The sequence below is a fragment of the Bufo bufo genome, chromosome 3 (genome assembly GCF_905171765.1).
Source record: "Bufo bufo chromosome 3, aBufBuf1.1, whole genome shotgun sequence".
Taxonomy (NCBI): Eukaryota; Metazoa; Chordata; class Amphibia; order Anura; family Bufonidae; genus Bufo; species Bufo bufo.
This window is the reverse complement of record NC_053391.1, coordinates 656,112,392-656,128,672: the sequence shown is the minus strand read 5'-3', so window position 1 is coordinate 656,128,672 and position 16,281 is coordinate 656,112,392. Positions and strand designations below refer to the sequence as shown.

Genomic DNA, 16,281 nt, shown 5'->3' with positions numbered 1-16,281 from the left:
CAGGGGTCCAGTATACAGGAGTACCCAAAGGCGGCGAAAAAAGGAATTCACTGATATAACTCAAAAATAAACTATAGAGAAGACCCCTTTATCTGTGACCTCCGGCCTCTGCAGGGGCAACGTATGAGGGGCACAAGCAGTGCAGTTTCTAGGTAAAATTTCTCTCAGGGCGAGTGTCTCACCATATATATATATATATATATATATATATATATATATATATACACTGCTCAAAAAAATAAAGGGAACACAAAAATAACACATCCTAGATCTGAATTAATTAAATATTCTTCTGAAATACTTTGTTCTTTACATAGTTGAATGTGCTGACAGCAAAATCACACAAAAATAAAAAAATGGAAATCAAATTTTTCAACCCATAGAGGTCTGGATTTGGAGTCACCCTCAAAATTAAAGTGGAAAAACACACTACAGGCTGATCCAACTTTGATGTAATGTCCTTAAAACAAGTCAAAATGAGGCTCAGTAGTGTGTGTGGCCTCCACGTGCCTGTATGACCTCCCTACAACGCCTGTGCATGCTCCTGATGAGGTGGCGGACGGTCTCCTGAGGGATCTCCTCCCAGACCTGGACTAAAGCATCTGCCAACTCCTGGACAGTCTGTGGTGAGCGAGACATGATGTCCCAGATGTGCTCAATTGGATTCAGGTCTGGGGAACGGGCGGGCCAGTCCATAGCATCAATGCCTTCGTCTTGCAGGAACTGCTGACACACTCCAGCCACATGAGGTCTAGCATTGTCTTGCATTAGGAGGAACCCAGGGCCAACCGCACCAGCATATGGTCTCACAAGGGGTCTGAGGATCTCATCTCGGTACCTAATGGCAGTCAGGCTACCTCTGGCGAGCACATGGAGGGCTGTGCGGCCCTCCAAAGAAATGCCACCCCACACCATTACTGACCCAATGCCAAAGCGGTCATGCTGGAGGATGTTGCAGACAGCAGAACGTTCTCCACGGCGTCTCAAGACTGTCATGTCTGTCACATGTGCTCAGTGTGAACCTGCTTTCATCTGTGAAGAGCACAGGGCGCCAGTGGCGAATTTGCCAATCTTGGTGTTCTCTGGCAAATGCCAAACGTCCTGCACGGTGTTGGGCTGTAAGCACAACCCCCACCTGTGGACGTCGGGCCCTCATATCACCCTCATGGAGTCTGTTTCTGACCGTTTGAGCAGACACATGCACATTTGTGGCCTGCTGGAGGTCATTTTGCAGGGCTCTGGCAGTGCTCCTCCTGTTCCTCTTTGCACAAAGGCGGAGGTAGCGGTCCTGCTGCTGTGTTGTTGCCCTCCTACGGCCTCCTCCACGTCTCCCGATGTACTGGCCTGTCTCCTGGTAGCGCCTCCATGCTCTGGACACTACGCTGACAGACACAGCAAACCTTTTTGCCACAGCTCGCATTGATGTGCCATCCTGGATAAGCTGCACTACCTGAGCCACTTGTGTGGGTTGTAGACTCCGTCTCATGCTACCACTAGAGTGAAAGCACCGCCAGCATTCAAAAGTGACCAAAACATCAGCCAGGAAGCATAGGAACTGAGAAGTGGTCTGTGGTCACCACCTGCAGAACCACTCCTTTATTGGGGGTGTCTTGCTAATTGCCTATAATTTCCACCTGTTGTCTATCCCATGTGCACAACAGCATGTGAAATTGATTGTCACTCAGTGTTGCTTCCTAAGTGGACAGTTTGATTTCACAGAAGTATGATTGACTTGGAGTTACATTGTGTTGTTTAAGTGTTCCCTTTATTTTTTTGAGCAGTGTATGTGTATATATAATTATTTTTCTTTTTTTTTTTTTTATGCTTAACACAAGATTTATTGAGAGCAAAAGAAAATCATAAATTACTGCTTAAACTGCTATAAATGGCAGGCAGAGTGGTACAGGAGAACTGCAGTATAAAGGAAGGCAATACCCTTAGATGAGTAGTCATGAAATACAATCATCAATAATGTGCAAAACCAAAAAACTGTCATGTTAGCATTTAATAACTAACTAAAACCCAATCACAGCAGGTCTCAACTAGCACACGCAAGTAAATGGTGCCAACCCCCCTCCCCCCATGTGCCAGTATCAAGTGCCTCCCGCTCCCCCCATGTGGCAGTAACAGTCGGGTATTTAAAAGAACACTTATACTTACCTCCATGTCAGTGATGCGATGCAGCCTCTTCCGGCCTGTATGTCCATATATGGAGTCGGTGCTTGTGGATTCTAATTTAGCCTGTATTTCAGAAAAGTTTCTGCTGGGACTCAAACCCACGACCTTCTGTATCAGAGGCAAAGCACTTAACCACACAGCTATAAGAGCTGCATAGCCACTGACTGAAAAAATATGAGACTTCTACTGTAGACTCGTTTATAGCTTTGATAGTGTACATCCATAGACATTACAGCTGCCCCAGCGCACTCAGCAATGCTATATCTCTATATATGATAGCTGCCTCAGCACACCCAGCTCTGCTACATCTATACACGACAGCTGCCCCAGCACACCCAGCTCTGCTACATATATACACATGCCAGCTGCCCCAGCACACTCAGCTCTGCTATATCTCTATATATCTATCTACTGTATAGTAATACTTAGAGATATATATATAGATATAGCAGAGCTGGGTGTGCTGGGGCAGCTGTCATATATAGAGATATAGTAGGCTGAGTGTGCTGGGGCAGCTGTCATATAGAGATATAGCAGTGCTGGGTGTGTTGGGGCAGCTGTCATGTGTATAGATGTACACTGGCTATAACAGCTATAACAGAGTCTACAGTAGAAGTCTCATATTTTTTCAGTCAGTGGCTATACAGCTCTTTTAGCTGTGTGGGTAAGTGCTTTGCCTCTGCTACAGAAGGTTGTGGGTTCAAATCCCAGCAGACACATCTCTCCCTCTCCTGAGGACGGCAAAACAGATGACTATGCCTTCGTCGAATCTCCTAAATGAGAAGCGTGCAAGTTGTGACACAGGCAGGGCGTCTATAAAGTAGTAAGGGCGCTGCCGGGAGGTGAGAGAAGGCCGCTGTCCTGCATGTTGTTACAGTGTGTGGTGTTTGAGGCAGTCGCTACACCGGCCAAGGAACCTCCTTGCTGTCTGCACTGCCGGCAGCCCCCTTCTGACGGCCACCCGGCCCGCCCGGTCCGAGGAATGGCCCTGGGCACAAGTAACCCTGGTGATAACAGCTGATCACTGCCGGATCTGCACCGATCCTTCAAATCACCGGGCTGGCTTCATTTCACATGGAGGTTGTCGGGATGAGACCACCCCCTCTGCGTAGGTCTCTTTATTGTTACATTTTTCTAGCAATTTAGTTTGGTTCCCTAAGCAAACTGCTTGCTTATTAAAGGGGTTGTCCAAGGTACGAAAATGGCCATGTCCATTGACGCTGATCTCCATTGACGTGACATACCAGATAGATGCTGCTGTTTCTAGAAAAAATGGTTACCCTTTTTGTTATCTTGGACAACCTGTTTAATTCCATGTCTGCACTGGGAAGATGTTTAAGGGGTTAAAGATTTAAACTGTGTCCAGCCGTATGGATGGAGCAGTGGTCGAACATGTGCGCTACTGCTCCTTTCATCTGGGCTATGTCCAGCAGTCCCATAGTCTCAGCAGTCAGATCCACTGTGATCAGAGACCTGACCTCCATCCCTGTGGCTTATTGGGAAAAAGAATGGGCAACCACATAAGGGTTTGAGGTAAAGGCAATCTGTCACCAGGAAACTCATTGATAAACCAGGCACAGTGCCTTGTAGGGCTAACTCAGCTGAGCGTAATGATACCTTTCACTTAATGATCCGTTGTTTTACTTTTAATCAATATGCAAATGAGCAGTTAAGTGCACTAAGGGTGGGTCCAAGTCACTCTGTGCACCCATGCTCCTTTTGCTTCCTCGGTCAGCCCTTCCCTCTCCTTCCTGATTGACATGACCATGAGAGAGGACTATGCAGAAACCTGATCCTGTCAATCAAGAAGGAGAGGAGAAGATGGCAGAGGAAGCAGGAGGAGCAAGGGTGCACAGAGTGGCTAGCGCCCGCCCTCAGTGCACTTAACTGCTCATTTGCATATGGATTAAAAGCTTCTTTTCTCCAGAATGAAGCAAATGATTGGTAAGTGAAAGGTATCATTACATTCAGCTGACCTAGCCCTACATGGCATTATGCCTGGTTTATTAGTGAATTTCCTAGGGACAGACTCCTTTTATGAAAGGGCAAAAAGCTGGTCACAGGCTGTCCTGCTGCTCATACCGTGGAGAACTGCAGAAGTAAGTGTTAACGTCCCCTGCAGCACCCCCACAGGTGAAATGAAGAATTACACAGTGCTCAATGACATCTATAGGTTGCCTGTTTAATGGGTGAATGCGCCATGTCCTCCAGAGCAAGGATTATAGCCATTTATCACTGAAGTAAAGTATGGGCTAAAGGTTAGGCTGCCCATACTCATAAGATGAAAGTTGGCCAACTTTGCTCTTTTTCGTAGAACAGACTTCTCCACCGAAACTGTGATCTGCCAGGTTGGGAAATATTGTCTGTGGCCTGCTGACAGTACTAATGTATGGAATGATTGGCCAAATCCGGCTGCTCATTTACCTCTTTGCTTAAGCCCCATGCTTATTCAGGATGCTGTATGGAAACTTACTGGAAGTACCCCATGGGAAACGAATGCAAAGAGATATATCTCTCAAGAAAGAGAACCATCTCACTAGCGCCACCTATTGGAAGGGACTCCCTGTGAGCCAAGATCCGACTTTCCGACAAGAAAACAAAGCCAAGCCATATATCCATCCGTAGACAGCTGTTTCGGGATACTGGCCCCTCATCAGTAAGGATTAAGATTCTGAGTGCCATGCCTTGGAAGGTCCCCAATGTCTGATAGGTGGGGTCCCACTTCTGATGCCCGCACGGATCTTTAAAACAGAGCCCACAAAGAAAAGTAGAGCGGACTGCGTATGCGCATCCACCCTCTATTCATTTCTATGGGAGTGCTGAAAATAGCCAAAAGGAATAAATGGGAGGTCCACCGCTCCATTCACCCCTATGGGGCTGACGGAAATAGGAGAGCCAGCTTGGCTATTTTTGACAGTGTCATAGAAATGAATGGAGGGCGGCCTCACATACTCGATGTGTCCTCCTGCACTTTGTGGGCTCCGTTTTAGAGATAGGTGCAGGTCACACCTCTGGGACCTGCACCTATCAAGCATTAGCGGCATATTCTAACGATACGCCCCCCAATGTATGAGATGACACAACCCCTTCAAAAAGACCAGTCTTGTATGGAGACTTACTGGTAGTACTCCATGGTATGGAGACCTATTGGCAATACTTCATGGGAAAAGAATAGGGATTTACTTTTACACTGACTAGCTGATTGTCCACTTTTGTCTATTATGTTGCTGGTGGGAGAGCTTGCCCGAACAATCCCATGGACGATTGATCAACCATATTGCTGCTGATTATCATCTTATGTCTATGGTTGGCCTTACCAATTACCCATATCATGCATAGAATAACTTCAATAAAACCAAGTCTGTTGTAGATGTTCCCCTCTAGCGTGGATAAGGTTACATTGCCTTTAATCCATATTGAATATTATATTCATTTCTACATTATTATAGCCAATATTACGTATATTAAGTACGGAGAGCATAACAGCCATATAGCTTGTGGCTGGAAGCAGATGCTTACAAGAACTATGATTCTATCTGCTGGTGACATAACCAGGTCTGATCTTCACAGTACGGTATGTGGATTCCTCCTGAGCATTTGTGTAACACATGTACATTTTCGAGAGATAAAAACATGGTATATGACATCCCCGCCTAGTGAAGCAGCACCATGCACAGGTCCACTCCCCCTCACCTGTTCCCACCACAACCTCTAGAGCTGAGATGTATTAATAATATGGTGTGGAGGCACCAACGTCAACAGTCTCTTCTCCTCGTTACATGTCCATCCTAAACAGTCTCTTCAGTTACAAGTACAGTGATTGTAAAGTCACCCCTCCTCCCCGATGCTGGTGATCCTCTCTCCATTGATAAGCTTATGTTTACGGTGACTTTCAGATTCCCCGGGGGCATCTCCTCTCAGGTGGTTGGAATGGATGTAGGGGGAAGCAATCAGTTTTGTTGAGCTTTTCTTTGATGTTCCGTCCATAATGGAACAGTAGGAACCAGTCTACTTTGGGAGAGACTGCTAACTGATGTAAGATATATATATATATATATATATATATATATATAAAATGATCCCCATAAACACTGTCGTCACAACCTTCCAAATCGTGTGATGGCCATCAATCATAGTTACCAAATGTTACTATCCATATAAAAAGTACAAAATTATTGCAGTTCTTACATTAGCTGTTGAAACACACAAAATAGGTTTACATTTCCTACTTTCTGCACTTTTCAGCTTTGCTGCATAGATTGGATCACGATCAGCAGAGCCATCTCATTATCTGTATAGGATTTAATGACAGATCACAGCTGTATTGTATTGCTGGCTCATTATGCAGCTCTCATGTCACGCTTCAGTATGGGAGGGAAACACCACACTAAGCATAGGAGGGAAAGGGGGAACAGGGAATCAGGCCTGAGAACTAGGGAAGTAAAAAGGACACCTCCTAGTGAAAACCCTAACCAAAATCCTGATTGACTACCAGTATGAACAGACCCCAAAGGTAGGTGAGTTCATACGCAGGAATACCTAGAGTCCTATCTAGCCCTATAGGACCCTGGTACTAATGTCAGGGACGAGACTACCTGTTACTCCAAAAGGAAGGACGAACAAGAGTCTCCTACAGGCTTAAAACAAACAATAGGGAAATGCAACACACAAAACGGGCGTTGCGGAAAATGTGCGGGTGTGTTACGGGAACACCCGCGATTTTTCCGCACGAGTGCAAAACATTGTAATGCGTTTTGCACTCGCGTGAGAAAAATTGTGCATGTTTGGTACCCAAACCCGATTTTCTTCACAGAAGTTCGGGTTTGGGATCGGTGTTCTGTAGATTGTATTATTTCCCCTTATAACATAGTTATAAGGGAAAATAATAGCATTCTGAATACAGAATGCATAGTAAACTAGCGCTGGAGGGGTTTAAAAAAAAAAAGAAAAAAATTTAACTCACCTTAATCCACTTGATCGCGCAGCCCGGCATCTCCTTCTGTCTTGTTTGCTGAACAGGACCTGTGGTGAGCATTAATTACAGGTAAAGGACCTGTGGTGATGTCACTCCGGTCATCACATGATCCATCAGATGATCTTTTACCATGGTGATGGATCATGTGATGACCGGAGTGACATCACCACAGGTCCTTTACCCGTAATTAATGCTCACCACAGGTCCTGTTCAGCAAAGGAGACAGAAGAGATGCCGGCTGCGCGATCAAGTGGATTAAGGTGAGTTAAATTATTATTATTATTATTTTTTAACCCCTCCTGCGCTAGTTTACTATGCATTCTGTATTCAGAATGCTATTATTTTCCCTTATAACCATGTTGAAGACTGGAAAAATGTTGCCTGGTCTGATGAGTCTCGATTTTCTGTTGAGACATTCAAATGGTAGAGTCCGAATTTGGCGTAAACAGAATGAGAACATGTATCCATCCTCTGGTGGCTACTTCCAGCAGGATAATGCACCATGTCACAAAGCTCGAATCATTTCAAATTGGTTTCTTGAACATGACAATGAGTTCACTGTACTAAAATGGCCCCCACAGTCACCAGATCTCAACCCAATAGAGCATCTTTGGGATGTGGTGGAACGGGAGCTTCGTGCCCTGGATGTGCATCCCTCAAATCTCCATCAACTGCAAGATGCTATCCTATCAATATGGGCCAACATTTCTAAAGAATGCTATCAGCACCTTGTGGAATCAATGCCACGTAGAATTAAGGCAGTTCTGAAGGCAAAAGGGGGTCCAACACCGTATTAGTATGGTGTTCCTAATAATTCTTTAGGTGAGTGTATGTTTTAGTAAGTGCTTGCATTCCCCATGTAATAACGATTCAGACTCTTATGACTCTAGGTTGTATCATTCCTCTATTATTCCTATTAGAAGTTTATGAATGAATTGTCAGCAGTCTGCAATGAAGGTCCACCTGGGTGTTACTGGTTGGGGGGGGGGGGGTCCCTGCACAGTCTGACACTGGCAGAACTGATTGGATAGCATCAGACAGTGCAGGGGAACATCCCCCAACTAGTAACACTCAAGTGGACTTTATTGCTGACTGCTGGTAATGAATTCGTATATTCCTAGCAGGAATAATAGAAGGGATTGCACGACCTAGGGTCATAAGAATACATTGTTATTACATGGGGAATGCAAGAGTTACTGAATCAGACATGTCTGGAGAGGTGACAGCTCCTCATCTCACACATTGGTGGCATACTACTAGGATATACCACCAATCTCAGATAGGTGCAGGTCCCAACTCTCCAGAATCGTGGCTACGCTCTATTGACCTATAAGGGACCTCAGAAAAAAGCCAAGCATGCCCACTCTCCTATTTTCAGAACTCTCATAGAAATTAATGGAGAGCACTCCATACATGTTTGGTGCTCCCTCATTCACTTTGGGGGGCCCACTTCTGAGACCTGCTCCTATCTAACATTGATGATATATCCAAGCGATATGCCACCAATGCTAAAGATGATACAACCCCTTTAACTTCCATTCATTGCAGCTGCTTATAGCACACCTTGCTCTGCTGTCTGTAAAGAGAATAGAGGAATGAAGTGTGTGCCTCCTATATGGGCGTCCCCCTTTCACCCCGAAAGTATTTAAAGGGGTTATGATTGATGTAAACATGAGAATCAGACATCATATAGTGCATAACAATTTATTTCTAACAAAGCTAGAACCAGCCCCGTACCTCACATGGATCCAGAGATCTCCACATTCATTGCTCTGCTAGATTTATATCACACTGGCAGGGGGAGTGTCTTATCTGCTGCAGCTCAGGGGGCGTGTCCATTCTGCTGCAGCTCTCTCCCTATCACAGCTCAGGAGGCAGTTAAAGGATGAAACTGAGCATGTGCGACCTTCTCAGTAAGCCGGACAAAAAAAAAAGAAAAAAAAAAGGCAGCAGGTGGCGCTATACAGATAGATTTTGTTAAATAACTCAGTGGCTGTACAATATTTTTAATTACATGCAATTACAAAAGTATTCAGATCCAGGTGCTGGTTTGAAAACTGTAGAATATTTTTCATGTGACAACCCCTTTAAAGAATAATAAAATAAAGGGCTACTGCGTTCACAAAATAATGAGACACATGATTTCTCTTCCCTATATTCGTTCAGCCTGACGTGATCTGGAAAGTTAACGAGATCAGAGAAGAAAAATTATATTTTTTGTCATGTTCAACAAAATGTTTTATTTCTGTCTTCTTTTTAGTGTTCAAAAGGATCCTGAGACAAAACAGATTAATATCATATCTTCTGTCTTCAAAGTATCGGCCTATGTAAGTCTCCATTACTGCATCTAGTCATTTCTGATCTTCCCCCACGTGCCAGGACGTGACCTAACACTGACTGAAATAGACAAAGAGAGAATCACTTTTCAACAATTTTTTTTTCATAAAGATGTAATTTTCATAAATGAGATTTTTTTTTTATCTGGACCTTGGCCTAAAGACCCACCTTTTATGCTGGGAACAGATGACAAGTTAGGAGCTGTTCACATCTCGTTTTTGCTGTACGTCAAGTCCAGGGATGGCCAACCTGCGGCTCTCCAGCTGTTGCAAAACTACAACTCCCAGCATGCCCAGATTGCCTACAGCTATCAGCCTACAGCAGGGCATTGTGGGAATTGTAGTTTTACAACAGCTGGAGAGCCGCAGGTTGGCCATCCCTAATTTAGGCCTCATGCACACGACCGTTTTTCGACTCCTCATCCGAGCCGCAGTTTTTGCGGCTCGGATGCGGACCCATTCACTTCAATGGGGCCGCAAAAGATGCAGACAGCACTCTGTGTGCTGTCCGCATCCGTTGCTCCGTTCCGAGGCCCCGCAAAAAAAATATAGCATGTCCTATTATTGTCCGTTTTGCAAGAATAGGCATTTCTACAATGGGCCGCCCATTCGGTTCCGTAAAATTGCGGAAGGCACACGGGCGGCTTCTGTTTTTTGCGGATCCGCGGTTTGCGGACCACAAAAAACGTAACGGTCGTGTGCATGTAGCCTTAGACATACAGCAAAAAATTTGGTGGTCATCTATCCCTTATTTAATTTTTTATGTATACATTTGATAGATGTGCATACATTTCAATACATTTGTGTATTATATTTTTTTTAACAAAAAAGTGTATGTTTTTGTGAAACCTTTTTTAAAATAAAGATTTGAAGTGTATCAAAGGAAGTATCTTGATAAAAACTGATACGTTTAAAGGTTGGAAATGCATTGTCTAACGTTTCCATCCGTCTCTCATTCACGGCAACGTAAAAAAAAAAAACTGTACCTTTCTGGGACCCATATTGTTTAATATCTTTATCAGCGAAAATTGCAGAAGGCCTCGATGGTAAGGTGTGTCTTTTTGCTGATGACACAAAGATTTGTAACAGGGTTGATGTTCCTGGAGGGATACACCAAATGGAAAAGGACTTAGGAAAACTAGAGGAATGGTCAAAAATCTGGCAACTAAAATTTAATGTTGATAAGTGCAAGATAATGCACCTGGGACGTAAAAACCCAAGAGCAGAATATAAAATCAGTGGTACAGTCCTAACCTCAGTATCTGAGGAAAGGGATTTAGGGGTCATTATTTCAGAAGACTTAAAGGTAGGCAGACAATGTCATAGAGCAGCAGGAGATGCTAGCAGAATGCTTGGGTGTATAGGGAGAGACATTACCAGTAGAAAGAGCGAGGTGCTCATGCCGCTCTACAGAGCACTAGTGAGACCTCATTTGGAGTATTGTGCGCAGTACTGGAGACCATATCTCCAGAAGGATATTGATACTTTGGAGAGAGTTCAGAGAAGAGCTACTAAACTAGTACATGGATTGCAGGATAAAACTTACCAGGAAAGATTAAAGGACCTTAACATGTATAGCTTGGAAGAAAGACGAGACAGAGGGGATATGATAGAAACTTTTAAATACATAAAGGGAATCAACAAGGTAAAAGAGGAGAGAATATTTAATAGAAGAAAAACTACCACAAGAGGACACAGTTTTAAATTAGAGGGGCAAAGGTTTAACAGTAATATCAGGAAGTATTACTTTACTGAGAGTGTAGTGGATGCATGGAATAGCCTTCCTGCAGAAGTGGTAGCTGCAAATACAGTGAAGGGGTTTAAGCATGCATGGGATAGGCATAAGGCCATCCTTCATATAAGATAGGGCCAGGGGCTATTCATAGTACTCAGTATATTGGGCAGACTAGATGGGCCAAACGGTTCTTATCTGCCGACACATTCTATGTTTCTATACTTTTTTTTTTTACAAGACAGAAAAGCGTGGTGTGCTACGTTATCCTGTTCTGCAGAAAAGGTACAGAAACGTAAACAGTCACAAAGGGAGTCAAATGTATGCAGTTCTGAACTACGTTTTCCCAATTATCGTCTATGGGTACGTCAAAAAAAAATTCTGTTTACAAATGTATCCCCTTTATGTATGGCATAAGCGAGATGTGAACAGCCCCTTACTTGACGTACCCATAGACTATAATTGGGCAAACATAGCTGAAAAGTGCATGCTTTTTACTTTTCTGTACTTCTTTTTTTTTTTTGCAGGACAAAATAACAGCATGCCACGCTTTCTGCCCTTCAAATAAAAATGTACAGAAACGTATACTTTTTTTATTTTATTTTTTTACATTGCAGTGAATAAGAGATGGATGAAAACATAAGACAATACATTTCCATCCGTTAGGGTACTTTCACACTAGCGTTTTTCTTTTCCGGCGCTGAGTTCCGTCCTCGGGGCTCAATACCGGAAAAGAACTGATCAGTTTTATCCTAATGCATTCTGAATGGAGAGCAATCCGTTCAGGATGCATCAGGATATCTTCAGTTCAGTCGTTTTGACTGTTTAGGACGGAGATAATACCGCAGCATGCTACGGTTTTATCTCCGGCCAAAAAAACTGAACACTTGCCTGAATGCCGTCATTTTTTTTTCTATAGAAATGTATTAGTGCCTTCAAAAATACCGCAATGCTGGATCCGTCCTTCCGGATGACACCGGAAAAATGTTAAATAAATGTTAAAAAAAATAAATGCCGGATCTGTTTTTCCAGGTGACACCGGAAAGACGGATCCGGCATTTCAATGCATTTGTAAGACCGGATCAGGATCCTGATCAGTCTTACAAATGCCATCAGTTGGCATAAGTTTTGACGGATCTGGCAGGCAGTTCCGGCCACGGAACTGCCTGCCGGATTCCTCTGCCGCAAGTGTGAAAGTAGCCTAAAACGTATCTGTTTTTATCCAGATAGTTCCTACTTCCTTTGATACACTTTATATCTTTATTTAAAAAAATAAAATAAAAAAATGTATTGAAACATATGCAAATCTGTCAAACGTATACGTTAAAAAAAAGGATAGAACCACATAATTGCATACATTTCTATAAGTTTTTTTAGTTTTTTGTTTTAGTTTTACTGTATATCTAAACGTATCCGCTTGACGTAAAGCAAAAACGAGAGGTGAACAGGTCCTAATGTGTATGAAGAGCTCCTGACACTCCCCTGACCTCATCTGGGGATCGGTGAATTATTTATTTATTTTTTCGCCTGGTGCTTTTGTTCTCCCAAGAGACAAGGAGTCGCCATAGGTGTCTGTCAGCGGCTTTCTTCCCCCCCCCCCGAAAACGCATACACATGAACCAAACGTCTATGTGTACGCGGGAGTCAGGAGAGAAAGCTGAAGGCCAGGAGATCGTTCAGCCGACAGCTGTTGAAGGTGTATGGCCACCATAGTTGTAAAAGGCTTCTAGGTACGGCCATTGACATTGGATGTAGTTACATTATCTCCTGTACCAGACCTGAAGGTCGACGCTGTATACAGCATTACATAATAGGTATATACTACACACTAATAACACTTTTTGCGTATCCCACACTCGCTCGCAGTGTCGATTTACAGACTGCAACCATGTTCGGATTGGCCAAGTGACAAGAGCAGCCCTCTGCTTGGCTGCAATGCAGATTCATAGTTTGACTGATTGCACAAGTAGCCATCATGCTCTAGCCTTAAAGGGGTCACCCGACTATTTGTAACTGATTACTAGGTGATCGTTGGGGGTCCGACACCCGATTCTAGTGAATCGGGCTGAGCTGCGCCCAGGGACGGACTGGGAACTTAAAATGGCCCTGAAAAAAATAAATAAAAGTGGCCCCCATGTTGTAGGCGTGGCCAACACAAGTAGATGGGGTCAACACAAGTAGGTAGGCAGCAGCAATACCACAGTGCAGCACAATATACTGCCCACGAAGCTGCTCTTCTGCGGTGGCCATCAATAGCTGCCTATTGTCTCTAATTAAAGGGGTTCTCCGGGCTTTTAATGTTGATGACCTATCCTCAGGACATCAGATCCCCGGCAATCAGCTGTATGAGGAGATGGGCACGTGCGCACCGTCTCCTCATACAGCTGATCGGCGGGGGTGCCAGGTGTCGGACCCCCCGCCGATCTGATATTGATGACCTATCCTGAGGATAGGTCATCAGTAGTAAAGGCTTGGACAACCCCTTTAAAATATGGAGCAGGGGGCTTAGGAGCTGAGATGTAGACCACAGCACCAAGCCAGCCCTACCTTCAGCATGCTGCGTGGACTTCACCTAGTAATGGCCCCCAGTAGTATGCCCCCCGAGTGGCCAAGCAAAGAAGAAACAAATAAAACACCTGATTGCCATTCCAAGTTGCCATCTCTGTGCAGGCCTTTTCCAACCTACGTCCGGAGACACCCGTCTCCCTGCTCCATTTGTACACTGCGTCATATAGTGGCCTGTGGCCTATGAAGGTCAACAGCAGGGCAGAGAGCCATAAGTCCCTTGCCCCACCGCAGTATTGAAATGTATACCCTGAGGACTAAGATACAATTGAATTCAGGAGGCAACTGCCAGCCAGGTTCATAAGTACCTGATGACCCCAGCATTAATTACCACTCAAGCCATCAGATCATTATGTACCCAGCCAGCAGCAGCGAGGAGGGCTAGGGCGGCCCCCTGGGGTTTTCTCTGTAGGTTCTATGGCCAGTCAGCCCCTGGCTGAGTCTAGGCCTTATGATCGATTTGTTGTGATGTCACTGGCCTCGGATAAGCCACGCCTTCTCAAGCAGCTGATTGGCAGAGGTCCCGGGTGTCAGACCCCCCACTGATCAGATGCTGATGACCTATCCATTAAAGGGGTTGTCCAGGACTCAACAATTGATGACCAATCCCTAGGATAGGCCATCAGTATCGGTTCGGTGGAGGTCTGATACCCAGCACCCCCATCGATCAGCTTTGGCGCCAGAACGACACAGTTCTGCTGCAGTTACCAGCTGCGTACACTACATAGTGGACAGGGCTGTGTAATTTCACCGCCAGAGCTACGCCCAACAGCTAGAGCGTCGGACCCCCACCGATCTGATGTGGATGATCTAGGAAGCTGTCTTACATTTAAACTGGCGCTGGATACGCCGAAGTTATGTAGAGGGCGGCGCCCCTTCATAACTTTGGCAGATCCACCGCCACATATAAGGGTTATTAAGACCAGCTTTTTAAACACCGGTCTTAATAAATGACCCCTATAGTTTAGAGGGAGAAGGTTCAGTAAGGCCTTTTTCACACAAGCAATATGGATTGTGTCAGGATCTGTTCAGGAAAAAAACTGATGGTCTTCCATGCTCAATCAGTTTTGTCTGCGATAGCGTTCAGTGTGTGCGTCATTTTCCATCCGGATTGGATGCGCGTGTGAAGGAGGCCTAAAACGTGTAATTTATACATTTCTATCTCTGCTTTTTTCACTTCCTGTGAAGAGCTATCGGTACAGGAGGGAGGAGTGATCAGGGACTGGTACACACAGTGCCCCTCCTGTGCGGCGGTTCACAGGGCTACAATAAAGCAGAGATAGAAATGTATAAAACACAGGTTTTACTGAATCTTTTCCCACAAAACTATATATCAATCCACTCAGCTCCTCCTGCTCTATAACACGGGGCTGTCAGATTAGATCGCATTTATTGCATTTTGTGGTGACAAAGTCCTCTTTACAGGGATTCTCTACTTTTGGACAATCCCAATTTGTTAGAAGGGCCCCTCTTATAATTATATTTGGCTATGACATATCAAAAGTTTATTGAAAATACGGGGACCCTTTAGGTTTTATTGTATGGTGTATTATTCATGGTGAATATTAGCGGGGACTTGACTGCTGCCCAGTTTCGGTTCGGTTTCTCCATTGTCAGCAGAACCATTCGCCTGTTGTCCTATGTGCTCCGCACTGGAGTGTTCTGCTTTATATATTATGTCAAGTGCAACCTTTCTGGCGCATTTTGCGCCATTTTTGGCAACTGCTTCCGAAACTATAATTGGTAAATCCCCTCCGTTATGTTGGGTAGAGAAAAAAAAAAGGGGGTTGTGGATAACTGAGAGTGACGTACGCATTGCGGGGGGGTTGTTGGGATCTCGGGTGACAGCAGTGATTCTACTTTCTTTTGTGTTCTGTTGTCTTCCTTGCAGGATGAGAATGGATTATGCTATCCATCAAGCAAGACTCATGAGCAGACGTTTGCCTATCTGATCGTGGACCCACTGAAGCGTCACGTTGTTGCGCTTTGCCATTGTTTTGGCGGGGGAATCTTTTAAAGCTCCGGGAACATTAGACGGGGCCTAGAAGGCTGTGGTGCTGGACAAAGAAGAAGAAGGAGAAACCATGGTGCTCCGGAGAGTAGTCCCTTCATTCCTGCAAGTGGTGGAGGTCCGAGGGATTGGGCATCCATGATGAGGAAGTGCTGACTTATACTAGCAACCGCCACATGCTGCGGTCAGAGTCATACGTTTGCGATTTATTTATTTTTTCATGCTTGCATCTCTCAAGTGATCTCCCATTATATGAATAGAGATATGTGTTATGCTACTTTATGTATCTTCTTTTATTATTAAAAAAAATTATATATTGTGGCCTAAACATGAATTTATTACCAAAATGTGCAATTCTATGTTGTCAGAATGTTGGATATTGCAATAAGGGCCTTTTCAAGGCCTCTAAAGGGGTTCTCTATGGACAATCTCTTCTTGTTAGAAGGCTCCTTTGACAGTAAGCTGAAGTACCCCAAACTGTAAT

General features: G+C 44.4%; 1 protein-coding gene across 1 annotated transcript in view; it reads left to right on the top strand.

Annotated features, from left to right (window-relative positions):
* CFAP300 (cilia and flagella associated protein 300) overlaps window positions 1-16,051 on the top strand; it is a 73,563-nt gene extending 57,512 nt beyond the window's left edge. Inside the window, exons 6-7 of the mRNA XM_040426296.1 lie at window positions 9,414-9,480; window positions 15,678-16,051. Of these exons, the coding sequence (XP_040282230.1) occupies window positions 9,414-9,480; window positions 15,678-15,803 (193 nt within the window). The 3' untranslated portion in view covers window positions 15,804-16,051. The remainder of the gene's footprint in view (window positions 1-9,413; window positions 9,481-15,677) is intronic.
* Window positions 16,052-16,281: the final 230 nt, after the last annotated feature.